The sequence below is a fragment of the Podarcis erhardii genome (genome assembly GCF_964252035.2).
Source record: "Podarcis erhardii genome assembly, chromosome: 6".
Lineage (NCBI taxonomy): Eukaryota > Metazoa > Chordata > Lepidosauria > Squamata > Lacertidae > Podarcis > Podarcis erhardii.
In genome coordinates, this window is record NC_138510.1 from 25,912,092 (window position 1) to 25,924,473 (window position 12,382).

The following is a 12,382-nucleotide window of genomic DNA, read 5'->3' on the forward strand; positions in this document are numbered from 1 at the left end:
TTGCCTGGGGCTGCAATGGTGCAAAAACGTGGTTAAAAAGCATGGATCCACATGGATCCTCAGGATCTTTGCATTGGGTCACCCCAAATTCACCATCAGATCACATAGCATGTCCATGGCTACAGCCTGCCCCCCCCCCAAATCACGCACCCACTGTTGCCTGGGGCTGCAGTGGTGCAAAAACGTGGTTAAAAAGCATGGATCCACATGGATCCTCAGGATCTTTGCATTGGGTCACCCCAAATTCACCATCAGATCACATAGCATGTCCATGGCTACAGCCTGCACCAAAAAAATCACGCACCCACTGTTGCCTGGGGCTGCAATGGTGCAAAAACGTGGTTAAAAAGCATGGATCCACAGGGATTCTCAGGATCTTTGCATTGGGTCACCCCAAATTCACCATCAGATCACATAGCATGTCCATGGCTACAGCCAGCACCAAAAAAATCATGCACCCACTGTTGCCTGGGGCTGCAATGGTGCACAAACGTGGCTACAAAGCATGGATCCACAGGGATTCTCAGGATCTTTGCATTGGGTCACCCCAAATTCACCATCAGATCACATAGCATGTCCATGGCTACAGCCTGCACCAAAAAAATCACGCACCCACTGTTGCCTGGGGCTGCAATGGTGCAAAAACGTGGTTACAAAGCATGGATCCACAGGAATTCTCAGGATTTTGGCATTGGGTCACCCCAAATTCACCATCAGATCACATGTCTGTGGCCACAGCATGAAGCCCAAAAATGATACATCCACTGTTTCATTCAGAATGTTTTTTCCCTTGTTTTCCTCCTCTAAAAACAATGTGCGTGTTATGGTCAGGTGCGTGTTATAGAGCGAAAAATACGGTATGCATTTATTTATGAGTATGCCCTACTGATATCAATAATGATTACTTTTGAGTAGGCATGCACAGAAGCCAACTGCAAGGCCCAATCCTAAATGCATTCATTGAATAGGGACCTGAAGACAGCAAATCTATGTACATTTATTAAGAAATAATTTCACTGAATCCAGTATGGCTTAGCTCCATAAGAAGTGTGCCGATGATGACAGAGCCTGCTCAACTCAGAAGGACTTATCACGCATATAGGATGCATGTTTCAAGATGTTTTATCTTTTCGAAGGCTCACTTAATAATGCCTGCAACAACTACAAACAAACTACAAACAAACATTTAGTCAGAAATAAATTTACCTTTCAAAACCATATCATTAATCCTTGTGGATTTGCTGCAGATTACTAAAGAGCTACTGACAGCTGTAAGTGCTGAATCATGCAACTGATGTTCCAAGGAGAAAACAACAACACCCCCATCATTATGGATATGCATAATTTGCAGTTTTCCCTACGCAAGTTCATTGAGATGCCCTTCAGTTTGTAGGAGCTATGCCATATGGTTGCAGAACACAATAAATGAAAACCTCTAATTATGCCAGGCTGACTTAGGCCCAGTCAGGATACATTTCCAAGAGAGTATGAGCAGCACTCAAGTAGCATGTGTGTGTATATATCCTTGCAATCACAATTTTGAAGATCCCCATGCACCCAGTTTTTCCAAAACTTGGTTTTCCTGACACATTTACATATTTGTCCATATGCATGGGGTGGTATTTGACTGGGTTTATTCACAGTACTCCTACTGAATTAATGAACATGACTTGTTGTCGTTTAGTTGTTTAGTCGTGTCTGACTCTTCGTGACCCCATGGACCAGAGCACACCAGGCACTCCTGTCTTCCACTGCCTCCCGAAGAACATGACTAAATTAGGTCAATTAATTTCAATGGGTCTTCTCTGAGTAAAACTTAACAGTGTGTTTTCTGTTAGTATAAACATGTATGTCTGGTTATATATGTCATGATGGTCAAGTTGTTATTTTGTAGAGTAGCACTGTTTATCATTCACGAGCTTCTCGGTAGTTGGTTAGTTTACAGCCCAACCTTCTACTTCATTAAGCTCAGATGTGATGGTGACTTTTAGTTCTAGGAAACTTCAAAGATTTCATTGATTTGTCAAAAGTAGTTCAGAACTGCATAGCCATAATGACAAGCATGAAACTTTCCTCACTATACATCAGCATCCCAACACATTTGGTAGCCAATGTGCTTCAATTGGATGTTCTTCTTGATGTTTTGGACAAACTGAAGATCATCTCTGGGTGATTTCTTATTCAAGGACAAATCATTGCCATGACTTGTTGTTGACGCAACTGTGCAGCACTAAATGGTCCCAAAGAAACCAGCACGCCTCATACAAACTAGATCTTACTTGGGAAAGGTATCAGCATGGGGACAATACAGGCATAATGCAGAATTCAATACTTGTCCTGCTAACAGACCCATTGAAGTTAATAAACGTGACTACCTTTGGTTTTATCAAATTCAATGGGTCGCTGATTCAATGAGGGCTTAATTGTATACAACTCATAATTGATAGCTAATGTTTCACATTCATTATACATCTGCCACCATATTCTACAGGTGCACAAAAAATGAATTCAAGCAATAATGAAGTAATTGGTCACTTCCAAATTATTCCTGCAGAGGCAATAAGAGCCATTACTTCCCAGCCTGTTTCTAGTCAGTTCCAATTAAAAATATCTGAGAGTTCAAGCACAATCTTTGTTAAAACTTGGCTCATGCTGGTGATCAATAGAAGCAACACAATGTCCAAAGATGTATCATAAATATATATGGCACGAATCATGTACATCACTTCTGCAAATGCAATGTTCTTGTCAGAAGCTAACAAAAGAATTGGTAGAACCTAAAATCCAATCAAATTATATTTTCTTTGGCAGTCAAGGTCATAAGAGTTGGAAGGTTTAATTTGCAACATTGCCTGTGGTAAATAAACGGCAGTATAATACTTAACAAAAAACACTTTCAGATAAAATTTATCATCCAGTATGCTCAAAAGAACCAGTTTCAAAAAGCAGCAATAATTTCCTCAATGCCAATCAATATGTGTAGATAAAATTACCAAGCATATAGAAGAGCAGGTCTTGCTGGAGCAAGACTGACTAGCATCTGACTAAACTTTTTGAGTGTGTCAGTGAGCATGTAGATAGGGGAAAATCTGGAAAAATATTGTGTACTTCAACTTTCAAAGAAACTTTTGATGAAGCCCCTCACCAATGACTCCTGAATAAATTTGCAATCACATAATATGAGGCAAGAAATCCGCTTTATGAATCAGCAACAGGTTAGAGAACAGAAAACAAGAATAGGAACAAACATCCAATTCTCATGCTAGGGATCTTTAGGAAAGGAACTGAAAATAAATCTGTTATTATCACACTGCCTTCATACAGATATGTGGTTGACTATCCTAGAAATATTACAGTGGTACCTCGGGTTAAGTACTTAATTCGTTCCAGAGGTCCGTTCTTAACCTGAAACTGTTCTTAACCTGAAGCACCACTTTAGCTAATGGGTCTCCTGCTGCAGCCGCGCCACCAACACACAATTTTTGTTCTTATCCTGAAGCAAAGTTCTTAACCTGAGGTACTATTTCTGGGTTAGCGGAGTCTGTAACCTGAAGCGTCTGAAACCTGAAGCGTCTGTAACCCAAGGTACCACTGTATTCACATTTCCAGTTGCTATGCCCAAAAAAGGATATTAAACAGAAAAGGGTGCTGAAAGGAGTAAAAAACCAGTGCTGGAGCAACTCCCGGATGAAGACAGATTTATTTTTATTTTTTTTAGGTTAGACAGAATGTGAGTAAAGGTCATGATAAAATTAGGCAAGGTCTGGTGAAGGTTTTCTCCCTCTTCCATAATACTAGAATTTGGGGACATCCAATGAAGCTGAATGTTGATTTAGGACAGTCATAAGATAGTAGTTGTCTGATTAAGTTTCCTAGCCTAGCTCGAAAATCAATCCTATCAGAGGCAGTTTTAGGGTGCGGCGCCACAACAATGCTGTAGAACGGAGCGCAAGTGCGGGCACCAAATTTTAGCATCACAGAGGGCGCCGCTGAAATTTGAGAGCCCAAAGTCCACCACTGATCCTCTGCATGTTGATTCAGAAAAGAGACCCACTAAGTTCAATTGAGCTCCCTCTCAGGTGAGTATAAATAAGATTGCAATGAGTGACTTAAACAATTTCACATATAACCAAAACAAACAATTACATAACAATAACAGTGCAATCATATGCATGTTTACTCAGCAGTAAATTTAAATGTGTTCAGTTGGCCTTACTCCCATGTAAGTGTGTATAGGATTGCAGCCTAAAGGCTATTATTTATATTTGTTCTACCAAAGTGGAAGCATAACTCTCCCAATTACTTACACTCCTGTGCAGCACTTTCTTTATGATAGAAATAGTGCAAACAAAAACGTGTAATAACTTCTGACTAGACACAAAGAAATATTTGACACTAAAAGAAACTATTACTACAAACACTATTCTTGAATTTTTGGGCAGGTTAGCTCCAGACCCCAAAGTGAGCAATACTCTAATTTAAATAAATATTAATAGGCCTATAAAATTTCATCCACACAGTGAAACACTGTCTGCTAATTATCCTTCACGCCAGAACAATAATCTCAAGAGCATCATGCATATATCAAAGAGGTAGCATGCAGATTGCTTAGCACTGCAGAAACCCTTTACTGCTAAGTTTGTATTGTTTCATAAGCCATGAGCCAATGAGGACGGGATCTAATTTCACCAGATGAAAATGTTGACCTTGTTGCTTTTTCAGTCACACACAAGCTTTTCCTAATATTTCACAGATGTCCCTTGTTTTCAAATTTTGCCCTTTTAATAACGTGCAGAGATCAATATGGAAACATTCCATATTATTATTACAGCTCTGTGCAACAAATTACATATATGGTTTAAACTTCTCCCATTTGTTTGAACCACTGCGTGGATAACATCTGTTGAAACAAGCATTCTGTGGTTTGATAAACTGCAGGCAGAAAAGATGCAAATCCAATCACTGCTAGGTTTAAACTGAAGTCCCATGGTTTATAATACAGCTTTATTCCTAATACAGCTTTATTCCTAATGAGCCTGGTTCGGAATGGGAACCCAGAATGAGGTTCTTTGCCTATTAAGCTGAGTGTAGGCTCATTATGCTTCATTCATTCATATTAAATTTCTATACCATGCTTTGACGATCACATGGCAGTTAACACAAAAATACACTACATAGTAAAAAACACGATCCCCCCCCCCCGAGTTTAAAAGGCCATAGATTGTTTAATTAGCTAGGGAGAAGAAGAATGTTTTTGCCTTATATAACATACGATTGGGGGGCAGGGGTTCAAAGCGGTTTTGAGTACCTATTAACAGTGAAACTATTAACAGTGAAACTGAAAGAGGACTCCAACATAGACCCTCCCCCTCACTGCAATATACTATACCTATCTAGTTATCTATCCAGTGCTTTTTTTCTAAAAAAATAAATAAATGGGGTACTCTCATTTTCTTACTCATATTGAAATAATGCCCCTCAATGAGGCCAAACTTAGATTCACAAAATGTTTAGGGGTATGCGTCCCCCTAGAAAGAAGCACTCTATCTATCTATCTATCTATCTATATCTATCTCCCACCAGGATGCTGGGAGAAGCGCTATAAGCTCCGTTTACAGCACAGCTCACTCGAGCACCCGTTTTTTCAAACCAGCAGCAACAGCGTAAGGATGGCGCGGGTGAAGGTGCTCTCGAGCACGTGCAGAGTACCCCCTCTCACGCCGCCACGTTCCCGAGAAAGGACCGTTAAGGAGCCTCACACGCCTGCAGTGTTTTTATTTTGGTTTATTCCACGAATACACGGCCTGGGGTTGGGGTGGGGGGGGGGGTTATCCACCCCGCCCACCCCCAGACAATGCATCTGGGGAAAGAGAAACAGGCTTCTCCTCCTCTCCGTCCTCCGCAAGGAAAGCGCCTCGCAGCATTCCGTACCCCGCCCACCGAGCCCTCGAGCCCTTCAGCCGCGCGAAGTGGCGCTTCCGCCAAAGCTTCCCCCAGCGCGCCCCCCCCCCAGCTTCTCGCACCCCCACCCCCCTTCCCCAAGAGGTTCAGCCCTTACCCGGCTTCCAAAACTTCAGCGGACCGACGGGCGCCGCCATCTTGGGGTGAAAGGTCAAAAGGAAGCGAAGGAGCTCGCTCCGCAGCAGCGCGGCCCCGGAGTGCGCGTCACGTGGCCGGGGAGGGCTTTGCTATTGGATGCGGGGTTGCCATAGTTGCTTTAACTCTCAGGCTCGAGCCACCGCCGCCTCCTTCCCAGCCAGGCTGGCTGCGAGGGGAAGAGCGGGAGCTTTGGGGTTTTTTTGTACGGTGCTGCCTCATGAACAAATGCAAAGCCTTGCGTGGTATTTGCAGTCGGCCCTAATAAAAGCCCTGTCCTGTTGTGCTGTTCTGTATCCAAAATAAAGAATCAGGCGTCTCTGCCGCTTTGCTTCGCTTTGCTTTGGTTGCATTCTGTCTTGTACTCCGTTGGGAAACCTTGCGAATTCCAAGCGGGCTCTCTGCATCCCATAAGGAGCAGGAGCCGCTTTATTTTGTCCTTTTCACCACCATTTGCGGCGCAGGAGTCCCGTGGCAGGCAATGAGACTGGCATGCCATGAGCGAGGCACCCAAGAAGCTTTCCCTTCTTATTTATAATTATAATAATAATTTTATTATTTATACCCCGCCCATCTGGCTTAGCCCAGCCACTCTGCGCTTTGAATATTCTGTTGGGAGCCGCCCAATCAAACATTAAAAACTGCCCTAAACAAGGGATTTTTAGAGCCCTGAACCCGTTTCCCTCTCTGGAGGCTTCTCCCAAGTTTCCCACGTTGGCTAAGGATGGAGGGATGGATGGGCGTCCTCTGCATCAATCTGGGAGCGCGGAGTTCAAGTCGCTCCTCCTCATCCCACGTGCAACCCACGCGCTCCTCATCCGGCACGTCTGAACTGGAAGCTGCGTCCCGTTTGACAGGTCCCTTGGGTCGCAGCCCGAGGCGCCTTCCCTCGCTGGCACCCGGAGGTGGAGAGGAACTGAGTCAGGCTGGGTTGGCTGAGCCGCGCCACGGGCTTCAGACAAGACCAGGGCGGGATTCAGGTTTGATGAGGCCCTAAGCTACTGAAGGTAAGTAGAGCCCTTTATATGTCCAGCAGTTCTTTGTCAACAACAAATTGTTGCTTTTTTATGTTGAATGTATGCTATATGGTAATTTATGGATCCAATAGGTAAGTAAAGCCATTTGCACGTAACAAAATACATATTTCATCAAAGCTTGCTTTTTATCTTACATTTTGGAAATGTACATCAAGTATTTTTTTTCCCTTTAAATTTTTTTTGGGGGGACAAGAGAGTGGGGCCCTAAGCTGGCACCCTTTGCACCTCCCCTGCTCGCGGGGAAACCCAGTTTTGGGGATCCGGAGCGACGTGGGGTGAGTGGCGCGGTGCTTCGAATTGATTGCTTTTTTCACGGAGTGAAGCCGCATTGCTGTTGCCAGAGAGCGCTGACTTTTTCCTGTGGACAATTTGACTTCAAACAACTACCCGTGGGTAGAACGGAAAATTGGATTTACAAACGTCTTAATTTGGTACCGAAACGGGAAGGTTTCAAACAGGAAGTCCGCTTTCCCCTTTTGTAAATAGATTGAAGCAAAGAAGCTGCAAGCTGAGGTCTTGGAAAGCCTTATGTAAAGGATTAAACTTCCATCGATTGAAATCATTAAACCCCCCTTGGAAGCAGGAGAAGAGGGGGGAAATTTTGGATTGTGTAGCCTGCAGGAGAGAGTGATAAAAATTAAATTACCACTGCTCTGAACCTGGAAACGGGCTGCCAGTAGATTGATGTTTTTGGGAGAGTTCATTGACAGTGAAGAGAACGTATGTTGACAGTTAGTTAAATAAGAGAAATATATTGTTTCCATTGTCCTCTTTTGCATTTAAAAAGGAGGAAAAGTAACTGAAAATTGAAACTAACTTTACTTTTTGAACTGTGCTTGAAAGGATTGATACAAGTGGAGACTGTTTCCCTCTAGAGGGGGCTTTTGAAACTGTTACAAGAGTGGAGCTGGGAAATCTCCAGCTGCAGGATAAGAACTGTGAGAATCAGGGATTGACCGTGGACTATCTAAGAATGTCGACAGGAGAAGCCTTAACGACGGCATTATGTAAGATAAGCTACTCGTTGGAACAACTTCACAAGAAGACGGATGTTTTGACTACTAAAATTGATAACTTGGGACAAAAAGTGATTAATTTGGGACAAAAAGTGATTAATTTGGGACAAAAAGTGAGCACCAAAACAGAAATTATTCAGGATTTGGTACAGGAATTTACTTTAGCAGGACAAATTGTGGAAAAGGAGAAGGAGAAAGTTGTTGTTGTCGAACCTAAAGTAATACAAGTGGGAGCCTCAGCCTTACAGAGGCAAATTGAGGATTATAAATTGAGGCCTTTTGTGATCGAAACTAGAAAAAGTCAGATTTTGAGGATCGGAGCCCGGCCTGGACTGGAAAAGGAAAGTTGGAAAGATCCCTCCATGCAGGGATTAACTGACTTTTGGGACATGGACTTGGGTCAGGAGGAGATTGGAGTTCTGGGGGCCTTTGGATTTGGAGGAATCTTGAAACATGCCCTGAAATACTTTATGGATCTTAGCTTTAACTATGGAAATTTGGCTGACCTGTTGAGAAGGAATAAAAGCATCGTTAGGTTGGAGTTTCCCCAAGATCTGCTCTTTAGCATCAAAGAATATGAAGAAGACCTGCAGAAGGGACGTGGAAAAGAGTTAAGAGCCTCGGACATAAGATCTCCAGGTTGATGGACTGTATGGAGTTGACGGAAGTGACTGGCAGAGTCCGAGACTGGGGAGAGGAGATGGTGGAAGAAGATTGGAAAATTTAAAGTTTATATATAGAAATATTGTAAAATTAATGAGTGATAGAAAAATGTTGGAATTAAATTTTATGGCCTTAGTGGAAATGTTTTAAGGAGTTAAGCTTAAATAAGTATACTAGTTTTAATGGAAAATAAGATTTAAAATATGTTAAGACATTTATATGACAGAAAATAGAGAAAGAGGGAAAGGAATTGCTGAGACAACTAATAGAAATGGAATACAAAAAGGGAGGTGAGAGGAGGTTGATGAAACAAGGGAATGAAAGATAGAATATGGAAAAGGTATGATGTATGCTTTTAAATTGTTTTTGTATTGTTTTGTTTAGTTTATTGTGTTTAGTTCAATGTGTTAAGGTTGTGTTTTGTATAGTTTATATATTGTATTGTATTGTTTTTTTCTCTTTTTTCTTCTTTTTTGTTCTCTTTTGTCTTTCTTCTTTTTCTTTATTGTAAGTTTTAAAAGTAATAAATATTATTATTATTATTTTTAAAAAAGAGAGTGGGGCCCTAAGCTACAGCTTGTTTAACTTATACGTAAATCTGGCACTGGACAAGACAGAGGGGTTGGGCAACACAAGCTCACTGTTCGGGGAAAGTGCTTTATCTGCAGTCAAGTCCATTGATCCATCAAGATTAGTATCACCGACCCTGGCTGGCAACGGCCCTCTAGGGTAAGGTAACCAGATTTTTTTCAGTGAATTTGGGGACACTTTTAAACTTCAATGGATTTTGTATGGGGACTGATGTGTAAATCCGGGGACTGTCCCCAGGAAACGGGGACGTCTGGCAACCTTACTCTAGGGTTTCAGCCAGGGACATGCCCTACCAGAAGATGCCAAGATTCGAACCTGGGGCTTTCTGCAGGAATGATGGATGCTACTGCAGTATGGCCCTTCCCCCAGGCAGATGTGCTCAATAAGAGGTCCTTCTTGCAGTTGTGGGAATCAGAAATGGTGCTGCTACAACTGGGCCTGTGTGGCCAAGTTCGCACAAGGTGACGTTCAATCAGGGCTTCTTTTTTTCAGCTGGAGCTCACCAAGTTCACAGTGAGCTCCAGCACCTTTTTCTAGAAAAAAAACCACTGGGGGCAACTTGTTCCTGGAGGCAGCTGTTTAGACAACACGAAGGGGATAACTGTACTTTTCTCATAAGAGAACATCTCCCAGCTTGTGTAAAGCAAGCAAACATAGCAGAGGCCACTCTAGAATTGTTCACTGTAATATAAGGGCCATTAAATTCAGCATTCTGTTCTCACCAAACTAAAGTAGGGCTTCATAAAAAAAATAAAGTGCAACAGGATTGCTCCAGCTATGTATATGGGGGAGTGGTTTCAAACAGTTTCCCAGATTCTTACATTGCAAGCAACCACACCTCTGTTACTTCCGCTGTGAATCAGGCATAAACTCACTGCAAAATGAAAGGGTAGTTAAAAAGGGCATTGACCAACATCCGCTCAGCTCTGCAGCTTTCAACACTGAAATTTCATCTGAGAAGAGCAGATAGAAAGAGCAACCAGAATATGACATGCAGATTTGGAACTAGCATAAGTCTAGCCTCCATTCATCTCTAACTAATAACTTACTATATTTGGGGGTTGCCTGTTCTCTAAGAATGTGGTCACCAAGCTATCATAGCCAAATTTTGCATAATGCTTCCTGAGATCAAGGAGATTTATCTATGTTTAGATATAGTTGAATGCCATTTTGAATCAAGATAGCAGACAACCTTTCAAACCTGATTTTTTTTTTTTTTTGCTTTCTTTGAATTCCCAAGCAACACTTCACACTAATAATAAACCAGAATGTGCTTAGTTTGCAACAACTCCTGTTACTAAAAATGCAATTCACTTTTCCTTATTTATTATCTAAAAGCTAGAATTTTGCTGCCAAACCCTCTGCATTCCATTCCAGTCAAATAAATGTATTGCAATGTTCAGCTGGTTGTTCATTCAGTCAATTGCACTAGGCTCCATTTAGGAAATGCACTGTCATCAATCAATAGTGTTCACTTATAGACAAGAAATAAAACAGTGCGATCCTATTGCTCGTGACTCAGAAGTCATACTAGGTCAATGAGACTTCGTCTCAAGCTTTTATGTATGCATAGGATTGCAGGCATGAATAGGATTACAGCCGAAGGCTAATGGAAAAGAATGTTCTAAGTTATTGGCATTTGAAAGGCAAACAAGATGTATCATGTCTCTCAGAACTAGTTACCACACAGTACTATCCAGCAGTCTTAATTTTCTGTTTGTTATGCGTTGCTTGTAAGAGCTGGGAAAAATGGCCCTAGATCCAGTGGAGGAATACTGATGCAGTAGAATAAGCACCACTTTTGAGAGAGAAACTGCATTCTGTGTGCTGCAGTACCACAGCAGTACAGAATCCTGCAAAATGTGTTGGGGGGCAGTGAATAATTCACCTTGTTGAGAATTGCAAGCTTCTAGCCCTTGTGCGTGCAGAAATATGTTTGCAGCATGTGTACACTGCCTGTTGAGATCTCAAACTAAAGGCTTAAACTAAAGAACCAGGCAGAGGGCCTTTTCGGTAGTGGCGCCTGCCCTGTGGAACGCCCTCCCATCAGATGTCAAGGAAATAAACAACTATCTGACTTTCAGAAGACATCTGAAGGGAAGTTTAGGGAAGTTTTTAATGTTCAATGTTTTATTGTATTTTTAATATCCTGTTGGAAGCTGCCCAAGGTGGCTGGGAAGGCCCGGCCAGATGGGCGGAGTATAAGTAATAAATAATAATAATAAATTGTTGTTGATGTTGTTGTTGTTATATAGTAGAATAAGATTTCCAGGGGATCAGTGTCCCATAAGAGTTTAAGGTCTTCTCCTTAACAAGCAGTGCCCAATTTATTGTTGTTATTAATAAAACATATATCCCACCCTTTCTCCAAAGAAGCCCAGGCCAGCATGTGAGAAAACACAGTAAGAAAATGTGTCATTTGGCATACTTTAAATAAAAGTAACACTAAATTCTGAGCTGAGAATTTGTAGTCTCTTGGCAGAGATTATGTTTGGGATTACAGACTCAGTCACCAAAATAACCCCCATCATGTTTACACAGAAGGAAATCTCACTGAATGCAGTGGAGCTTACCACCAGGTAAGCAAGTTTAGGATTGCAGCCTTATTCTTTTGGAAATATAGAGTGTAGACAGTCCCCATTGTGGCCTATATTGTAAGGAAAGCAAAACTGTCAGAGACCCAAAAGCCTCTTTCACCAGAGATAGCTTTCAAGCCTCTACTACCCGTAGCTATTCTCTCCCAAAGTGCAGGTGCTGCCACACAAAAAGATCGATTTCTGACAAGTGCAGAACAGATGTTATACTTACTCATCAAAGAAGCTGGATGTACTGGAAATACATACAGATGTGAGCAGATTCCCTTAGAAACAAAGGACATATGGATTTCAAAGTTGTCTCTTTGCATTATCTGGATGGCCTTGTTCAGTGCATTTTTGAACAAAGTAAAATCTGCACAAAGTAATATTAAATTGAGCCACA

General features: G+C 41.9%; 1 protein-coding gene across 4 annotated transcripts in view; it reads right to left on the reverse strand.

Annotated features, from left to right (window-relative positions):
• DHX35 (DEAH-box helicase 35) overlaps nt 1-12,230 on the reverse strand; it is a 48,005-nt gene extending 35,775 nt beyond the window's left edge. For 2 of the 4 annotated variants that reach the window (XM_081867659.1, XM_081867658.1), the window contains exon 1: nt 6,059-6,205. In XM_081867659.1, the coding sequence (XP_081723785.1) occupies nt 6,059-6,098 (40 nt within the window). In that variant the 5' untranslated portion in view covers nt 6,099-6,205. Of the gene's footprint in view, nt 1-6,058; nt 6,207-12,211 lie in introns of those variants that run through there. The other 2 variants (XM_081867657.1, XM_081867656.1) reach the window with 2 other exon arrangements.
• Nucleotides 12,231-12,382: the final 152 nt, after the last annotated feature.